Below are 21,559 nucleotides of genomic sequence, written 5' to 3'. Positions count from 1 at the left end.
ACGACATTCCACAGCCTTCTCTAAGGGTGAAATCATCCACAGTTGTTGGAAACGAAAAGGTTTGAATTTTTTTTATTGGTTCATAAGAATGACGATTGATTTCAATATGTTATTTTGAAAACAAAAAGAAAAAAAAAAACTGTACAGGAATTGTTTTTTACCAAAATTAATATAACAGGAAGATGACCATTTAGTTAAGCGTTAAGTTTACACAAATAAATTTTCGATGATTTCGCAAAGCTCCTCTCTGAAGGCTAAGAAAACTTTGGAGTACCATAAAAATTGATTTTGTGCAAAGATAAGCATTGCTTATATTGGTATGTTGTGCTGTTTGTTTTGTGCTACGTCAGGATACTAGATACAGGATCAGAAAAGAAAAAAAATACAATCAAGAAAAGTACGAACTTGACAATTGCTTAGGAAACTGTTAAAAATAGTAACCAATATAATCTAAATCCATATGATTAGAATTACTTTTCCGAAGACATCATTTCCTAAGTGATTTTCCGTGAAACTGTCTTTAGATTACCATCATTCTTAATATAATTTAGGGTTTTACCAATTTCAGACTGTTGAAGATAAATAAAAATAGCTAAAACTTCCAGACTCGACGGGAATTTGTATCACTGTGAAGTTCACAGAAAATGAACATTGAGTACGCGTTTCTCCATTAGATTTATTGTTATTTTTTCCAGATCAAAATTAAAAGAAAAAATTAGTTTTCCCCAATTTTTCAAATACTTTACGAACATATAAATGTATATATTTATTGTAAACAATCTTACCCTGGGCATGTGTGTGGGCGAAAGTGACGGTGGAGACTGCAGCAAGTCAAGGTGTGCCAGAGCTGGAGGCAGCGGCCGCCTACACCGCCCCTCAGTGCCCCACTCAACCACTCCCACCTGGTCCGGGGGCGGCCACTCTAATCCGCCGCTCGTATCTAAACATGAAAATGCGTTTCTATCACCAACTCTTCTTCTCAATTTTTAATATGCTTTTATAGATACATATTTTATTGAAACAGTTGAAAACAAGGAATTTCTCCCATCAAATCTGTAGGGCACAACTTCCTAGAGAATTAGAGAGGATTTAAGCAAAAGATATGCAAAGAGGACAGGAAATGATGCCTAAAACAAAGTCATCGATAAGTAAGCTTTTGAGGAGCTCCTAACAGCTCACAGAAAGTGATGTATTCCATCGCTTCCTATGTGCCTCAACGAAAACTATTACCTTCTTACCTAGTCACTAGCTTAGCTAGTGGAATAATCCTTTAACCCTGGCCATTTCAGGCTAAAACTTGTCGGTGACCCTCACCAACAAGCCAAAGTCGTGAAGCTACTGTAATCACTCCCAAACTCATTATTTCTCCCGTTCACAAAAAATAATTTATGACCACATAGCTAACTTTCAAATTCATTGGAAGATTTCCTGACAATACTCGTAGATATTCGGTTCATGTGCGATTTAAATTATCTAAAAGTATTATCTTTATTTGAAACAAACCAAACATAAGGATCCGAGAGATTTTTATCGCACTGTCCCTTTACGAAACATATTTCCCCATGAAATCCTTCGATTTGCTCACAACTTCCAGCAAATACGAACTATTAATATAAGTTGAATCATACCTTTGATATAAAATGTACTTTGATTTGGTTCCCTTCATTTCTATTCGACTATACTTTAATAGCTGTGTTTCAAGAACTGGTTTAACCATTCTTAAACCCTAGTTGCTGCTCAATCATAAAATGCATCCAAAAAATTGTTTATGACCTGAAAATTAAATAACAATAATCAATTAACGAGATAGGAGGAGTGCTTTTATAATTTAAGCCTTGTTGTTATTAACAAAATTCAAGGATTAGGCTAATTTTATACACAAACTCAGTCAACTGCATAACAATAGGTTTAATGAAATTAATAAATGCATTCGTAATGAATTTAACATCTTCATTTATTTATATTTAAACTGATTGAATGATTTTTAATGAGAGTAATGCTTTTACAGTAAGCATTTAATGATTTTAATGATGTTCACTCAATAATATTTCATTTATTTATTTTTTACCGCGAACAAATCAATAATCTTCATACTTTATAGATTAGACTGTCATTCATAAAAATGGTATATTGAGGAACATTGTTTAATAAATAATAATAATTATATGAAATAAGTGGTTTACGCTTGTCGTTTTTTGTAATAGAATTGAATTAAATGAAATTTTAATAACCCTATCAACCATTCAATAACTTCTGCTAAATTTTCGAAATATTTAGGTAAATCTGGTTTAATATATGGAAGCTGCAATTAAATGGTAACAAACTTGATGCATTGAAGACCGTAAGTGCCACATAAAACAGCAAATGAATCAGTAATATTTAGAGGCCTAGACAGGCGCCTTACTTGAAACCTACCAAACCAACCAAAACTCAACTATCCCATCTCTCCCAACTCTCTTTTAAATTTATCGTCTTTTAAACCGTAAACTCAAAATAAGAATCACTAGTGGGGCAAGCTTTTTACACTTCTCACATCTCTGTGAAGCTCCGAATTCAAAACTACACATGTCCTGCAGAATGCTTTATGTTACGCCATTGTTTGGTACATTTTTAGATTTTGAAAGGCGGAACGGGACCCATGCCCCCCACGGCACCGCAGCCACAAGAGGCTTATTATGCCAGCCCCCTTTCAAGCCTAGTAGATGAAACCTCCACTACTAAAAAGGTTGAGGACTTTCTCTACAAGTTCCTTCTGCGCTACAATCTTCTTTGGCCTCAGAGTTCCAAAGATATCGTAGCGCAGTCTCTAACCGGTGAGAGGCCGTTTCCTCCTCTTACTGGCACAGTCTGCTCAATGGTTCCGAGCTAAAAAGCCCTATCTTGTGCAGGTGCTTTCTGAACCTACCGTGCCCAGACACAGAGTCTCTTTGGTTCTTTGTTTACACAGCAAGGGCATAGCCCTCTTGCCGTGTTTGACTTCAGGAAGCATCACCCAGTTCTTTTCATGCTCTCTCCAGATCCAATCTCTGAGAGCCTCACGAACTGAACCCTTGGTGATCCCCAGAATTGGCACATTATTGGTACATCAATTCTATATCCTTTTTAAATCTTACAAATCAACAGCCTGTGATAGAAGAAACGACACGAACTTAATATACTCTCATGATTAGCCAGACTGAACGAAAATAATTATTTTTCATATCTAAGTCAAGCTACTGGATACTGCAGAACTTATAAATTTGGAAAATCCACTTTAAAGGATTAAAAATGTCCAGGTACATATTTAAGACACTTCACGACGTAAGATAATAAATGAAACAAATTCTTAATCGTACGGATAGATATATATATATTTTTTAAAGTTAGTTATAAAGGGAAATAAAATTGTGTAATAGTTAATGTTGAAAACAAAACAGATACATAACAAAAGAAATAAAAACATTAGGTTTGTCTAGACAGAGTGAAGTGTTAGTTACGTCATAAAATATGAAGATGTTAGTCCGTGCACTCTAGTTATTGTCTGAGATAAAAAAAAAATAATAATAATTATACAAAAAATAATTCATAATTATTAATCGGGGATTAATGAGATTAATTTATCCTATTTAAATTAATACAAAGATTTTTTAGCAATTTTAAAAAAAGCTTATCACGTTTATTTGAAATGCTGCTATCTCAATCTGCGACCATGTGGTACAATCTATCGTAATATCCCGTAAGGGCTAATAAAAGCGTCATTGTAACATTTTCAGAAAAGGTTCTGATTAAAAAACGATTTCCTTTAGAAACTGATATGCTAACTGCATGTATATAATGCGTTCAGTAGATTACGTTTAAAGACCACAGCAAAGAATGATCAAAATCAACTTTTAAACAGAAGTGTGTCTTCTGTCAGTTTGCAAAAATTATCCCGTAGTATGACAGGATCAAAAAATGTTATTAGTTAATGAGAAATACGCAAACCAAGAAAAAAAAATACTCCAAGTCAGAGATTTGAAAAACCTATCAGAATCGAGGCAAGTACAACATGTTTCAACATGACATTCAGGAGGTTCTCCCGCCTATCATGTGGGCACTGTTTTGATATGTTCAAAGTTCAATAAGAACTCAAGGACAAGAGCCTTTATTAACACAAAATCCTTCATCCAAACACCGAGCAATGTTAACAACTACACCACTGCAAACTGTGGAAACACAACTGCTGTGCAGCGGTTAGCCTGTGAAGACTTGTGAGAAATGGGAGGGAAAAAAAACACACACACCCACAGGATTGAAATCCTTCTTCCTATGAGAGCGTGGTAGAGACCCGACACTTTTAAAGGAGGAAAACTAGTTCCCACAAGCTTTACTCCAGAGATATCAAACAGTCAGAACTGAAGTGGTGCTCCAACTTAAGGGTGCAAAAGAACATATCTCCTACTCCGCGGTGACTAGGCTGAATTGCCAATCTTCACGGACTTTATACTGACATAAATATACGACTAACTTACTATTAAGAGGATTGTATTGAAAATGCAAACACCAGATGGACTCATTGCAATTACACTTTCTATGCACATTATTGGAAAACTTTTCTTATTTTCATTTTCAGATTTTTTTTTTTTTTAATAAAGAGAAACTGTTTTTCCAATAGCTGTGCTCGGAAAAATCTCCCCACTATGGTAGCCATGTAAATCAGTAATTATCTGTATGTTATTCTATTTTAAATAAAATTTTATTATCTATAAATTCACAGAGCAAAGTCTACTTCGAGATAATATTAATTACTTGTTTTAAGATTAGTTCTTAATTACAACAATTTCATCAATATATTCTCGCTCTTTCTTACTCACTCACACACACACACACACACACGCTCACAGAGTGTGAATAGAGAGAGCTTTTATTTAATTACAAACAAATAAAACAATCATAATCTCTAAGATCATTAATTAGCAAAATAAAAATTAGGAAATCCTTTTGAATGTCTAATTTTTGTTTTCAATCCAAAAATATTTGAAGATTAGAATTATTTTCATATTTTAGAAATATGATATGTCATTTATATTTAGTGGCAATTAATTTTAAGTATTCATAAAAATAAATACTTTTATCAGTTTCATATCCATCATCAAAATTAATCTAAATACTTTTATTAAATGCAAAGTAAAAAATTAAAAAGAGAGGAAAAATGATACAGTTGATCCGTTAAAGGAAATTCAATGTCATTTTACTTGATTTGAACTGAATTTAGGTCATTCGGTCAATATTGCTCTTCTTTTTGTTTTCTTCCTAAATGCCTCTCCCATTGCACTAAGATCTAACAAGGATCTGAACCTCCTTCAGTGCATTTTACCACGTAGGACGTCACCTACTCGGGGGTCTTTCTTCCCAAAACGTCCTACAAACCATCTAATCATCTTTTACGGGGATTCATCATCTGTCGTGGCTCCCATTAAGCTAAACTTTTAAGAAGTTTATAATGGAATGGTTAAATTGCAGTTAAACAACATAACTGGTTGCTTGAGAGAGCAGTTTAAGAAGTAAAAAATACTAGTTTTATGTTTCGTGCAACTATGAAGGCTTAAGTTGTTTCTGAAGAGGATTCATGAATTCAATTTTATAACCCCCACATTTTCCTGTACGGGAAGTGGACCAGCTAAAACGTAATGGAAATTGGAACTATAAAAAATCCTAGAATAACACAAGCAACCTTCTATATCTAAACTATACACTTGAGGCTTGCAGTGGTAGTTGTGTACAACCTTGGTTTTAGCGTATCCTCAGACCAACTCTAGTTCAACACATAGTGTCCATTTTATAGACGCCCATTTTACTGAGAAACACCCGTACTTAAGAATGCCAAAATAGAATAGAAAAGAAATTTATTATTCTGGGACAATTGTCCCCTAAGAATAAACACAGGTACGAATAGAGGCCTTAATAGTTTGGCCTGTGATTATACAGAAAATGAATAAATAAGTATTTTCAAAAAGTGAAAATAAAAATAACAATAGAAATTAAGGAAATAAATTAAAACAAAATTTCGGAGGAAGCTGAATAGAAGGGATTTAAAGATAGATAGGGTAGGAGCATGGCGGACAGATGATGGTAAGGAGTTCCATGAGGAGAGAGGTAGCACGTATTAGGAAGGATTTGTCAAAGGATGAAGTACGGTGAGAGGGAATATAGAGATCGGATGAGCGAGATCTGGTATTACGGGAATGTATCCGAGGATTTAAACTTAAGGAGTTGAAAAATATAGTAAGGCCTTTGAGACTGGGATGACTTGAAAAAGGAAAGAAGCCAAAAAATATTGGCGGCGATAGACAGGAAAAAGCCACTTCAACTCATCGTAGCAGTGAGAAATGCGAGAGTCTTTGGAAATGCTGAAAATAAATCTTATGAAGCAGTTCATGGAGGCGCTTGGGCTTAGCTTCAATATCACCAGCAAGACCGGCCACAGTCGAAATGGAGGGGGACAAATAAGAGAGGAAACTAGGAATTGTCGGGGTCTTAATTGGGAAAAAGGTGTCAGGGAACTATTAAACTGCTTTAGGATATGGATGGAACGACGAGAGATTTGGGAAACATGGTTTTTCCAAGATAGGTTTTGATCAAAAGTGATACCAAGGTTTTTCACAGAGGAACAATATTTTATTGGGATATTATAAAGGAAAAGATTAGAGCTTTTAGGTCGCACTAAAGCTGGCTTAATTAAGCCACACCTTCTTTAATCTATAATAAAACAGCTAAATCGTATGACGTTTCAGATCATATTCAAGAGTTTTTAAAATCATGCATTTTCTAGTTAAAACATAATTTTAAAAAATATATAATATAATAATTAGCGACAGAATGACAAACAATAAAATATACAATGTGTTTAATGTCCAATTTAAATATCATCCGAGTAACAAGGAAATAAGTACTTCAAGTTAGACTTGCAACTACCCATACTAAAGCCGCTTGTTGTCTACAGTAAACTTAGCGAGAGAGCACGAAAACTAATTGAACAGTGTCATGATAAAGTTAGTTAAATGGACACGTAATTATTTTATCTATTAACGGGGGGGGGGGGAGCCATGAGCATGTCTCTACTTGTTACCACTCTACTGACATTACAGTAAATCTTTATGCTACCCCAGTTCAGTACTTTATCTAGACTCCACACAACTTCAAACTAACCTTTTTCTTCACATTTGAATCGTATTTACTATTAAATTATCATTATCAAAAACCAATAGATAATTAGTCTCATTTCAAAGAGTAAGGTTGTTATTTAATAACAACAATTGAGATGATGACGTCTTTTTATATCTAATTTATCAAATTTTATGTGTGCAACGTCACGTAGTTACTTTCTATTCTTATCTCTGTTGACTTTCTCTTTCTCTTACCGCCACTAACTGGAGTTTTTGTTATCGTGACCAAATTTTTAGTATGGAGTTCGAAAACTGAACTGCATGATTATTACACCAAGGTGCCAAGTGGTGTTAATAAATTTTCAATTTTTTTAAAAAATATATTTAAGTGTTCCCCAATATTCAATAAAGAACAAATATTACCAACTAAACCATTTTCTTTAAAGTGGCACGTCATTCCGCCAACAACACGCACGATCAAGAGCGAAATTCAGAAAATAATTTGCCTCAAAGTATGGGGGATATCTGCTTAAAAGATAGTTTATCTTCAAAAGAGTTCAATTTGTAGCAAAATTGATAACGGGCTAATCAGCATTATCTACTTGAATCTGTGCAAACTAAAAAATCTGTGATAAATAATTAATTATATGACTAATCAAATGACTGGCCAGTCCAGGAACAGACAAGACAGAAGACACACCAACCCTTTAATGATGTAAAAATATTACATTGTAAATTAGCCCTGAAGATGACCTAGTCTCTAGGTCGAAAGTTCGGCATAATAAAAATATATCATGACGTCTGAAACTGGCATTTATTTTTTCATCCTATAGAGGTTTCATTTAATTTTCAGATGGCTCCAGCACGGCATGAACTCAGAGCCGTGATCTCAATGACTTTGGAAGGAACACGACATATCCTAGAGGGCCACTCCAGGAATTAGATACAGTTAAAAAGCAAGTAAATATAGTAAATTTAATACAGAAGAAACCATGAATTTAACATAGGAACCAGATTAAACCCTGGCCTTCTTACAGGGCACAGTATGTCTTGGAAACATCCATCACACGATGTGATTAATTATCGACGCAGAACCTAGGCTTTTCCAAGAAAGATGAGGAGCAAATTTCTATCTATAAGCCTTCCGAGGTGGCGATTTTGAGATATTTGGTTCCCTGTGGCCAGAAGGGATCATCTCGCAACAGTGACTAAGAGGAGGAAGATTCTGGAGCTTGAAAGAAGAGGGGGTATTTACCTATAAGACCATCACAGGATAAAATTCAATAATACTTATGGCTGGAATTCCATGGGGAACCGGACCCTACCGATGGCCAATAATAATAATAATTAATCTGTAAATTTTATAAGATTAGGTGAATGATGAAATGTCTCATTCACCGTGAAGTAAAATTAAGAAAGAAATTTAATAATCAAGAATATTATCATTAAATAGGAACCAATTATGTGGATACAATAAAACTAATACAAAAAAATATAATAAAATAAAGATAGAGTTGCAATTTAGTAACAGTTGTGCCCATTATTGATGAGTCAAGATGATTAAATAGAATATTATATATACGTACAAGGTTCACAAAATATAATATGGATCAAGACTTTTATCATTTTCTGTCTCCTTCTTTTTACTAATCTGTCTTTTCTTTAATTAATTCGTAAATTTATTGGAAATTAATTTTAATACATTGATAATTTTTCTTAGAATAGATGTTCATATTAAGTGGCGAGACATTAAGTCCCAATTCATTGCGTCCTAAAAGATCTACCACTGGCTCCCGTTAGATGTTACAGCAAAGAGTTCGTAAGATTTATAGAATATAATTAGACTTGGACGTAAGTTTGTGTGGTGCTTAGTTAGCATAATTCGTCAATGTAGATTCTAGAATTAAAGTAATATAAGATGACGAACTGTTAACGACATTAACAGTGGTTAATATTTTTTAAAAAAAGATACAAATGAAAATAAAGTATAGTACATGGTTATCTCACTATAAGATATGAATAAACAGCATGAGTAATTTTATGCAGAATAATTGGGTAAGAAAGATTATCACGATGATCGGCTTACGGTCGCAACTTCAACCAGTACTTACAAACCAGTTTTTGATTGATTTAAGCCTAATTGTATCCGAGAGAGTAGGAAATTGTGGCTAATTTAGTCTATCTTGTTTTTGCCAAGCTTTTACCTAGAATGTGTCTTCTTTCTATGGCTTAGGTTGACTAGTTAACAATGTAAATTGGTTTTGATTACACTTTCGACATTTTTTTTTTTTTACATGTTAGTTGGTTAAGAATATTACAAACAACCGTAATAAGAACTAATAATAAAACATTGACTTAGTTTTTTAACTAACTACCATGTGAAAAATGTAATTTGGATATATAATCAAAATCAATTGTAATTAGTCATCATAAAACTTGAAGATGCCTAGGAGTCGTTTACAGCTGGATTGTTGTTGCAATTACAAGTAAGCTAAATCAGCCATTATTTTTAGTAAAGCCAAAATAAATTCGTTTAAAATAAGGTATGGAGATTGATAGTTAATTTTATCCAAGTATAACTCATAAACTTTTGACAGATTTATTGAATTGTTCTGGATGGTCTTTGGTAGACGAATTATAAGTACTTGTCCACAATGTTTTTTTAAAATTTCCTTTGCAACTCTTAACATGCGTGATTAGAAGGAAGCTTTTCCCTTATTGGAAAGATAACAGTGCCTATCAGTGGTAGAAAATTCAACTAAGATCTATTATTACAAATCTATTAAAGGAATACTATGTATAAATATAACTAAATCATGAGATATGAGAACTTTAACCCTCTGATATTTATAGTCCACCCCCGTTAGTGCGTTCGTGTCACCTAACTCTTATTGTTGAGAACAAATAAATCAGAAGTAGTGGATCGTTGTGTAGTTGTATTTATTCAATAGCTGACGTAGAAAGAGGGTTCAATGTAAAGAAACGCAAGAACTTAAAGTGCGCTGTCTTAAAATGGAATTTGCGTGGTCCCACGTGGGGTAAAAAGCGGCGGTATTGAAAGTTCGTGAAGGATGAGCACGCACTTCTACAGCGTTGCCGTAGCTGTCACGTGTAATAAGTTCTAAACTATACTTGTCATCGAATCGTCGATTTTTGTTTATTTATAAAATGTCTTTTTGTTGAATATGCTTATTTCTGTATAAAACCTTGATAGGTAATAACGATAAAAAAATCTTTGAAGCTATTTTCAAGAAAAATGACGAAAGATTCTTGCTGAATTCTGCTTATAATCAAGAGGAAAACACGAACAGAAAATTAAGATGGAGTTTCAAAATATTTTTCATTAATGTTTCAGTAATTCAAAAATAAGAAATTACTCCTTGAATTTTGAGAATAAGAAAACTAATGAGATAAAATAAAAAGATACCTTTGAGAATACCAAAATCCAACAGCTGACATTGTTGTTCTTCTGAAGATTTAGATATATTTGATTGCATTCTTCAGCAAAAAAAAAAAAATCACTTCACAAGTATTAAAAACTCTAAGACTAGTTTTAGTCGGCGTCTGGAGTCAAACTGAAGAACATGTTTGTCGATTTTATTAGCACCATAGAATTTACTGCCTTTAGACCTTAACAATGAGCTGTCAGTGTTGATATTAATGGTATTTTTCCTTATTATCCATCTAGTAACTTGTTCAGCACCTGCGGACAGATTTAATAATTACTATTATAGATTGAATGTTATTTTATTAAAGAACAATTTATTACTTTGAGGTTAATTTGAACCTGATATCCAGTACATTATGCAACTGGACGATGCATCTGGTTCGTCTTAAAGGAAATAATTATTCTATATGAGGATCAAGCCACCATTGAACTTTTCTTTTCTAGCATCAGTATTAACAGTTCAGTAATACGAGCAAGCTCAACTTTATTGTTAAGTTCAATATCCTGGCAATGAGAAGGAAAGCGAACTCTTTTATGCAACCAGAACCTTTCTGAGGGTTAAGTGTGTAATGAAGATCACAGAAATAAGACGGAAAAACAAACAAAAGAGAGAATGACTCTAGATGCTCAACTACAAGGGATAGGCTACAACTGCCTGAGCAATTACAATCACAAAAGAACTGAGAATCTGTGTTTTGCTAATAGAATTCCACTCAAGGATTTACTAACTCAGAGGTGCCTTAGAAGAAACAGCTCCTACTGTTTCAACGGGAGTCGGAAGAGTAAACTCGTAACAAATCTCCTGACGATTTTGTAAAGTTATATATGCAGATATTTCTCATCAAATAAGGAATACTGGTAATTCTTTTGAGAATTAGTCCAGGATGATATGTTCTAAATTGTACCATCTTAGCAATAGTAAGGAAAACTCCTGGAAAGATGAAGTTGCAAGGCACTTTACCATAAAAAGGAGTTATCTTCAGTTTTTTAAAATTTTTAGTAGGCACAAAATACTAAATATGCTTTAAGATGTATTTCTTTTGTTGTGACTGCTGTAAGGGTTAGTTAATATATTGTGATGGGGTCATTTGGGGTTCAATTTGAACTTTCTAGGGCATTTTTTAAGCTTGCTATATGTTAATATTGCAGCTAATTCTTTTTTGCACCAAAATCATAATTTTCAGTAATACTTGAGTACATATTAAGGTACTTTAGTCAACAGATTTTTTGAGCTTTTAAGTGGCATTTTGTGTCTTGTCGAAGCGAATGATAGATATATTATTATGCCTGTCAAAAATGAAAATGATAATATCTACCTAATATAAACATTAAATAAACCTAACAATTTTTTTTTTTCCAAGGAATGTAATAGAAAGTTAACTGTTGTAGAAAACTCATTTTTGCTTCAAATCTAACCTAGGTTAGAGAATAAGTAATAATAAACAAGTCTGCATAAAGACTCGTTTATGCACCAAAAGAAGTAGAATTGAACATACAATAGGGGGCGCCACTAAACACATTTTCTGAAAAAAATGTAGATAACTCCTTTTTGCACCAAGTTCTTCAATTGATAGTGACTTGATTTGTTATTACTTCGTCCATAGAATCAAAGCTTTCTTTTATAAAGTATTTTAAACGATTGTTAATTTTCTCTTAAAGTAGTACGAAAAACTTAAAATTTACTTTAACAATAAATTGTAATAAATTTGTGCGCTATGATTAATAAACTATAAAAAACAAAAAATCTTGATGAAATAAAAATCTAATCTAATTAAATATTAGCTAATTAGTTTATCATTGAAAAGCCCTTGGAATCTGGAGAAACTGTTCTAATAGCTTATCAGTATTTTATTAACTGTATGTGATATGAAAATTTCAAAAGCGCAATTATAACTAATTATTCGTCTGATTATTATTTGATATAACTGCTGATTATTATTATAAATAACTATAAATAAAAAAATTCTAATTAATATCATTGATAAAAAATAATAATTAGTATTTTTATTTTAATTCCACATTTTTAACGAAAACTACTTTTCTGGGCAATATGAGATCATTTGTGTGCATAAAGAATGGCATTTAAAGAAAATGTTTATGAAATTAGGTTAATTTTATGTTGAATCTGTATTTAAATGATTGTAAATTCCATTTGTAGGTCCAGGTTGCACGAACTCGTTATAAAAATTTTCATCAGAACTTCCACTCTCATTCCAATCCTCTTGTCCGCCATTTATCATCTCATCACCATCCAGATCATCCTCCCAGACGATTGAAACGTCAGTGGCCTCGCGATTTTCTCTCTTCTGAAGAGAGTAGCTAATCCTGGGTGATGACTTAGGGAGTGATTATCACTGGGTAACTTTTCCCCTCAATTAGTGAGTTTGTAAGTGGTCAGTTATTGTCATTGTTACTTATGGCGTATCTAGGCGCTGGTGTAATATAACAAATAAATAAATAAAAATTGTGTTTTAAATCAGTATTTTCGACTCACAATAGCCCATAGAGCATAAGGATGTAGGCTGCGAGGCCAACTATACCCGCAAACATATACGGGGGATCGATGAATGGAAGTAAGGAAGTATGCCTGTCAAGTTTCTCGTTACCCGTAATCCCTCACGTAACCCGTTATTGTTTCTTTTGGTTTGAACAAAACGGTTAAATTCTTACATAAAAAAAAAAAGTCCTAAATATAAGTCTTAAGAATGTGATGAATTCCATATTGTGAAGTCAGTTAACGGCAACAATAGACCGGAAAAAACAATAACAAACAAACAAATTTACACATGGAGGGTTTATTATTGGACCCTCACCAAAAAAAAAAAAAAAACAAATCTAAAAGCTTCGAGCTGTCGAAATAGATTTCTCTGGTAAAGGTCGGCCAGATCGTGTAACCAACTAATCTTAAAATCATTTAGCTATCAATTGATAAGTGAGAAAAAAAAAAAAATGGCAGACAGATTACAATAATGGTGATAAAGGGAGATTCTATAAAACTATGGCAGATCAGTTACCTAGACAACCTTGGTTTAAGGGAACTGTCACTAAATAAATGGGTTGTTACGACAATAAGCAGGCTGAGAGCGAACCACGCTGTGTGCGTATCGTATCTATACAGGATCAACAATAGGTCCTCCCCTCTTTGCGTACATTGCAATGAGGGGGAGGATTTCAAACATGTAATAATGATATTTCCACGTTATGTGGTAGAAAGGAAACGAATGTTTGACGATATATACAGGTATTTAGATGCACCATTTCGCTACGAAGACATTATATTTTCCACCAATGTGCTTAAGTCTATAGCAGAGCTAGCAATGAAATATGAAGGTATTTAAAAGTTGTAGAATGAATGCAAGAAAATGATTAGAGAAGGATTACGGTGATTTTAATTTCGGTTAAGCTATAAGGATGGCAGGAATATAGGAGTACTGATCTATCCATTAGTTGTAAGTTTGTATGTAAATAGTTGGATATAGTAGAGGGATGAATGTGTGAAGCGAATGTATTTATAAGTAAGAATGGAGAGTGAGTGATATTCTAGTGATAAGCATCTAGACGATGCTGTCTGTATGGCGAAAGCCAATGCCAAAAAAAAGCAAAAAAAAAAAAATAGTGGCATAAATCAAGTTTTAAAATAAAAATAAAACCAAATTTATTGTGAGTGCCTTACATTTTACTTCCCCCCCCCCGAACCTTGCGAATGTTAAGGGGCACTCTTATAAAATGATCTGGGTCAATTTTTTTTTGGGGGGGGAATACTGGACCTACAAGAGCGATAAAGAGAGCAAAAATGTTGAATCGACAACTCAAAATACAAGAGTGGAAAAGAATACCAGTTCTACAAACGATAATTCTTAAGAAACCATACTTCAATACAAACCTGGTTTTTCTACGTCGCAAACTTTCCAAACAAATCTTTCTCCTATCTCTAAAAAAAATTATTTTTAATATAAGTGTAGATTATTTTTTTTTTTCTAGATTAAAAAGACAAAAATTATAAGTACCAATTGACCGGCCGACCTTCTTCAATTTAAATAACTACAATTAGCTGTGTAGATCTTATTAATATTATTGTTTTTATAACTTAAATTACCTCTTTGTTTATCTGTTTAGTCATCCTCTAATAAAATTTATTACATTAAGTTTATAGTACCAACCTTTCCCCTACCTAAAAGAGATTTACAAGAGAACGAGGTATCTGCATCACACTGAATGGGATTTTTTTCCCCATAAATTCTTTCCAGAACTTTCGGAAGTAGTCCTTTTATCTGTAACTGTAAGCTGTAAAAGATGGATGGGTGGTTACTCTTTCATCTCACAACCTTTATAAAAAAGGATCGAGTATTAAGCCTCATTTCGTAGATAAGAAATGGCTTCTTAATCTTAGATTGCCCAGCGAGGGAACCAACCGCAAGAGACTGGAACAACATGTTTCTAAAAAAAAAAAAGACAGTATCAGTATTTTCGCCTCACAATAGCCCACAGAGCATAAGGATGTATGCTGCGAGGCCAGTTACACCCGCAAACATATACGGGGGATCGATGAAGGGAAATAAGGAAGTATGCCTGTCAAGTTTCTCGTTACCAGTAACCCCTTACGTAACCCGGTAACCAGTCTAGAACAGCGTTTCCCAACCTGTGGTACGCCAGTTGCTGGTTGGTAGTACGCAAAAAATAAACAGTAATGGCGGACATAAAAAATTTAAAAAAAAAAAAAAAAATCAAAGCATAAAAATCTCCTTTCCTATAATTCATAAAAATTATTTTAATTAATAATATTATACAGTAAAGTTGTTAGTATGTAGGGTAATAAGGTTAGTCTGTCTCAAGATATACGAGCAAATATAATAGCATATTTAACAGGATTAAAATTGTCTTTCATGAAGTATTTTCCCAAAACCCGAAAACACAAATGATAATTGAATTTCAAAACCCCAAACTAGAATTAGAATTGCTCGTTAGAATAATAAATATCACAAACCTAATATTTCTATAATAAAATAGGAAACATTTGCACTTAACTGATTTAAATAATTACATTCACAAAATATAATACATTTAACAGAATTAAAATTGTCTTTCATGGAGTATTTTTCAAAACCCGAAATCACAAATGATAATTGGAATAGAACTTAAATGATAACTATGTAAAAATCTGCTTAAAGAGACTGATTGTAAGCTCTAATCCAAGCAACATTAAATTTAACTGGTACTTACAGGTAGTTGAATGCTTAAAAGAAATTAATTTAGAAGATTGGGGCTCAAATATGATAATCCTAAAGAAGAACTTTGTAAATTAATTAATAATTTTGAAGAGAAAAATATGTACCTACGCAATTTTTAATTGTTTAAAAAAAATGTTAAAACCAAGATCTTACACTTTACGAAGTTTATAAAGTGAACATGAACCCCTTTGTAGCAGATACATTGTATCTCTATACAAATAAAGATAATAATAATAAAATAGAACTCTCGGAATAAGAAATTTCACGAAATACAATCATTTTTCCAAGTGGTACAATTTAGCATGAGGTACTACCAAGTGGTACAATTTAGCATGAGGTACTACCAAGTGGTACGCGAGCCAAACAAAGGTTGGGAAATGCTGGTCTAGAAGATCATCTTAAAAGCAATCAGCTCTCCTAGTCTTTTAGAACATTCTAATACCAGATTGGAGATGGAAAGCAAACGATTTCATCACCTTCAACGCAACCTGTCAAGCTGAACCGAGTCAAAACCGTTTCACCGAGGATTTACGAAACCGCTCATCCAAAACAGTGGTAGCGGCATCACCAAGTGATATTAAACAGTCTCAAAGTAGAAGGCCATAACCAGATCTCCTCTCACTCTAACTGGAACCTGAACAATTCTTCGTAGAAGGCAACCGTACATGGTAAGAACGGATAAGTTTTTACCACTTAATCAGAGAAAAATATATTTTAGTTAAGAAAAATTATAGTAAAGAGAAAATTGTGTTTGTTCACAAGAGATCTTTTTCCTAATTAGGGATTAGATTAATTATCAAAAATTATTTCTTAACTGTTATAGTTCATTGCCTTTTTGCCCATAAATTGAGGGCAAGTTATTAACATTTTTTTTGCCTCAAATTCCATTTTAAGATTAGATTGTTTCCCTCTAATAAATACATACATTTGTTTTCATTTTCTTCGGAGACAGTTTAGATAAGGAAAGAGGCCTTGCATTAATTATGTTCATTAATACAGATTTTTTTTAAAAAAGAGAATATTGCAAAACGTTTTTTTCTCCTACAAATAATTATTAATAAAGCGGTGTTTTCCTTGAACGTTTGAATACTTAAGAAATTTTGAAACTTTAGCTGCGAAGATAAATACTGTTTGAAAATCTACATCAAACTGATATTTCTACCTCTAATCTAGTTTGAAAGTCCGAAACCGGTCCAGGATACAATAAACACGCGTGCATAAACAAAGGTACAATAATAACTGTTTGCAATGTTATAGATATTGTAACTAAAGAGAAAAAAATAAATAAATATAATAATCAATAAATAATGTGATTAAATAATATGGCAAATACAAATTCTACATTATCAATATTCTTGCAGAGATAGTAGTATCTAACTTTTTACCTTGGACATACCATCTTGTACTTCCTTTACATCCAATCTTACTAAAGATTTTGGAAGATACCGAATAAAACGTGAATAAATATTCAGTGTTCAACTATATTGTGCATAAATTGGTAAGAATAAAAATATGGTTTGAATACTCACATGAATTGTTATGGGGCACAGGTGTGGGGGCGGGAAGAAATATCACCAGGTTGACCGGTTATTTGCTTTTTTTTATCAAAAAATTATTGCAACTACCTCACAATACACCGAATAATGCCATAATATTAGAAACCCAGATTCCGCCAATATAGCTCTACACATTAAAGCTCCATCATGATTATATAATTAAAGTTTCAATCCTACCAGAAGACAGATATCCGAAGCCCCTGGCGCTTGAGGTTATCAAGAGAGGTGTATATTGGTATCGGGAGCTTCAAAATGTAAATAATGAGTACGGGTTAGTATATGATTTCAAAAACAATAGTTATAACGAATGGAAAAAGTTCTTTGTAAAACTTAGAGACAGAATTAGGTTAACTATTGTGGAAACAGCTGGTATCAAGGCAAGGAATTCTTTATTTAGTGAGACTTATAAGCTATTAAATTATAATTTAAAAGATGAAGCAGCTTACTTTAATAACAATTTCAATATAAATGATATAAGCCTAATTATAAAGATAAGAGCCGAGTTATTAAATTTAAATTATAAGAGATACAATAGTGAGATTCCAAAAAAATGTTTAATGTGTAACACAAAAGAATTAGAGTCTATATTTCATTTTATGGCGACTTGTCCCATATTAAAAGAATTCAGATGATTGTATTTTAATAAGGATTTTTTGTCAATGGCCCAATTAGAGGAATACTTAAACGGAAAGAAGTGGGATTTAGTATCGAAATATTGTAGGATGGCTCTTAAGTATAGGCAACAACTTGTGGCTGAATTTAATTTTATTTAAGTTTCTACTTAGTTTTGTATTATTGTAGCATAAGGTTTATTTTAGACCAGAAAATTATTTTAAGTTATTTTATAGGAAAAAAAATTATTTATATTTTTCTGTTTTCTAATAAAAATACCCCTCTCCCCTGATGGTTTTATACTAAGGGTATCTGTCCTTATGTATATTTATAAATAAAGACAGCTTCTTATTATTATTACTCACATATATTTCTTTTACTAATACTCTCAAGATTCCAAACACCGTTAATTACACGGAAACAGATGCTTTCTCCAATTCCTTCCAAAGATTGGCTTTACAATTATTTTTTTCTAGAAAATAATAAAAAAAAGTAGTTAGTCATCCATGTGAATGCAATAAATATAAGAAGTTTACAGAAAAGCAGAATATCAGAATTTACACATTTACCCTCCGGAATACACAAGAGATACGACCGTACATTACAAAAAAAGAAGCAAAGATGCAGTTTAGAGGGAATCTATACACTTCCTTTCCCAGTTGTACGTTTAATCGTATTTTTCAAATATATTTGGGAAATAAGTTTGTACCCAAATATATGATATTTTTTACTGGAACTTATGGAACGTACAAGTTTTACTGAAATATTTTTTTGCTCCAAAACGGCTCCAACGAGATCCGTTTTTAATTACTATTAAATTTGATATACTCACCATAAAGCGTATCGCATACTTGTCACTTTTGTTTAAAATATTTTCTCTGGATGTTCTTATAAGTAGGGAACGGATTCGTATGTATTTACATATTTTTTTCTAGGCAATTTACAGACGTTTTCCAACTAGAAGTATTCATACTGACACTTTTTAAGCCGTTTGAGTCTACTTTTATTTCACATATTTGGATGTTATCGCATATTTATACATATTTGATTAAAATAAATAAATATTTCTACATATTTAATCAAAATATGTACATATTTTTTCAAATTTTTCATTTTGGGCATATTTTCATAATTGGGAGGTGGTTGACAGGAACTGAGAACCACAGACTGTAGGGCTGTGAATCACAGTGGGTACAATGGTTATTGTAATTTACACAGAATGCTGCTAAACAGTGACGGGCACTTGTTAGTTCTTTGAAGTTGTCTGACGTTGTCTGTTCTTTCAGCTCGTTCGTTGAAGTGTCCAATTCATTTCGTTCGGTCACTTAGTGTATTCTTTTTTGGGTGAAATGCCACGAACATTGGCCTCAAACAAACAACTGGTTGCTAAATATCTTCGCGAGTTTCCAGCAGAACTTTTTCGAAGTGATGGAGACATTTTGTACTGCACAGCTTGTGACAAGCGCGTTTCTTGCTCTCAACGTTCCCAAGTCACCCAACATATTGCCACCGGATCGCACATAGAGTATAAAAACAGAAAGAAAGAGAGGACGTCCTATCAAGCCTTCCTTTACATCTCCATCATCAAGTAAGTCTACTCTGAGTACAGATCTGTGTCGGGCTTTGGTTAGAGCAGATATCCCTTTCCACAAACTTAAAAATCCTCATTTCAAAGGATTCTTAGTGACCTATATTGGGAAAAAAATGCCTGACGAGAGCACTCTGCGGAAAAACTACCTGGAAGATATCTATAAAGATACACTAACACAAAATTCGAGAACATATCAAAGATGGACCGATTTGGGTGTCAATTGATGAAACCACTGACGTTGAGGGCAGGTATATTGCCAATGCAGGTATTGGAAAACTTGACTGTGATGCTGATGTGGATTCAAAGCCATTCCTTTTGAACTGTGAGGTTCTCGAAAAATGCAATCATTCCACCATTCTTCGATGCCTCAATGCATATCCTATGGCCCAGTGGAGTTTTGAACGAAAAAGTTCTTTTGTTTCTCTCTGATACTGCCCCAACATGGTCATGGCTGGGCAATCTATTCAGGTATTTTATCCTAAGATAATTCAAGTGACGTGGATTGCTCATGCCTTGCATCGAGTAGCAGAAACTGTCCGATCTTTGTTCAGTGACGTAGATTCCTTAATCTCCTCGGTTAAAAAAGAGTTCTTAAAAGCACCAAGTCGCATTAAAATGCTAAAAGATCTCTATCCAGACTTGTGCCTTCCACCAGAACCAATATTGACAAGATGGGATACTTGGCTGGAAGCAGCTCAGTATTACTATGAAAACTACAATAAAATCAAGAATGTCCTTTCACATCTCGAAGACGAAGCAGTAGCGATAAATACAGCCAAGTCTTTATTCGAGAAACCTAATTTAAGGAACGACATTGCATTCATTTCTGACAATTGCGTATTTCTTGCACAAGCCATTACCCAACTTGAGTCCCAAAATGTTCGACTGACAGAAAACGTGTCCAACTTTAAAAAAGTCATCGAAAAGGTGGAAGGAATACCTGGGAGTAAGGGAGATCTGATCAGATCAAAACTGGTAGAAGTACTGAGCAAGAACAAAGGGTGGGAGACCATCTGCCAGATTTCTGATATTATCAGTGGAACAGAAGTCACCTCAGAATATCGTGTACCCTTTACAACCAACGAGATAACTTCTTTCAGCAAGGCACCTATAACATCTGTAGATGTTGAACGATCTTTTAGTCGTTACAAGTCCATCTTACGCCCAGATCGTCGTCACTTTACGTTCCAACATTTGAAATTTCATGTGATTGCAAACAATTTCGAAGAGTGAAGTTTTCAAAATTGAAAATTTAACACATCTTTTTATAAATAGTAAAAATGTTCTTTGTTTATAAATCATTATAACTTGTAAAAACAAATTATTTTGTTCCTAATAAATTATTATAAATTGTAAAAATGTTCTTTTCTTGTATAAATAATTATAACTTGCCCCCCTAATTTAAGGTAATGTACCAACCACTTCATTACCTGAATAACAAATTAAAAATAAATAAAAATAAGGGTGTCAACTAAGATTGCTACAGATTCTTCGAAGTCAAGAAATTGCTGGCATAAGAGTTTTGAAACATTGAGTTCATATGTTTGATTTTTTTTTTGTTTCTTTTCCAAGTCTTAGATAATAAATTCCCCAAAATGCAATCTCTTCAATCACAATTTCTTCAGCCTAATTATATGACATCACAATTTCTTATGACGTAGTCATCTGTTTTTATCTTCCTTTTTAATGATTCTTTCACGTCATACACAGAAATAATACACGATGATAAATATTTTCTAAATTATGTAAATAAAAGAAATTAATATTTAATTAAATTAAGAGTGCAAAGTACATTTTTCTTTTAGATTATTTCTCTTGGAATTATAAAATAATCTTATTTCTAGACATTATGTTTGCTGTTATTTTTGAATAAATCTTTTTTATTTCTGTTTTGGGATTTTTTTTTTTTATTATTTACGCATATTTTGGAATTATTAATTTTTTAGTTCATTTTTTCTTGAATGATGAGGGAGACATTTTCATTTCAAAATAAAATGAGA

The 21,559-nt window shown here is 32.9% G+C and overlaps 1 protein-coding gene across 9 annotated transcripts in view; it reads right to left on the bottom strand.

Annotated features, from left to right (window-relative positions):
• Nucleotides 1-21,559, bottom strand: part of Root (ciliary rootlet coiled-coil, rootletin) — a 105,044-nt gene that overhangs the window by 67,046 nt on the left and 16,439 nt on the right. For 6 of the 9 annotated variants that reach the window (XM_074136209.1, XM_074136205.1, XM_074136213.1 and 3 more), the window contains 5 exons: nucleotides 18,334-18,440; nucleotides 14,733-15,009; nucleotides 10,552-10,827; nucleotides 1,629-1,773; nucleotides 786-940 (listed from right to left, as the gene is read on the bottom strand). In XM_074136209.1, the coding sequence (XP_073992310.1) occupies nucleotides 786-794 (9 nt within the window). In that variant the 5' untranslated portion in view covers nucleotides 795-940; nucleotides 1,629-1,773; nucleotides 10,552-10,827; nucleotides 14,733-15,009; nucleotides 18,334-18,440. The remainder of the gene's footprint in view (nucleotides 1-785; nucleotides 941-1,628; nucleotides 1,774-10,551; nucleotides 10,828-14,732; nucleotides 15,010-18,333; nucleotides 18,441-21,559) is intronic. The other 3 variants (XM_074136207.1, XM_074136208.1, XM_074136210.1) reach the window with 3 other exon arrangements.

This window comes from Rhodnius prolixus, unplaced genomic scaffold, assembly GCF_049639745.1.
Source record: "Rhodnius prolixus isolate KJV_2025 unplaced genomic scaffold, Rpr scaffold_5, whole genome shotgun sequence".
NCBI classification, from domain to species: Eukaryota; Metazoa; Arthropoda; class Insecta; order Hemiptera; family Reduviidae; genus Rhodnius; species Rhodnius prolixus.
Note: the sequence above shows the minus strand (reverse complement) of the source record. Positions and strands in the feature narration are given on the sequence as shown.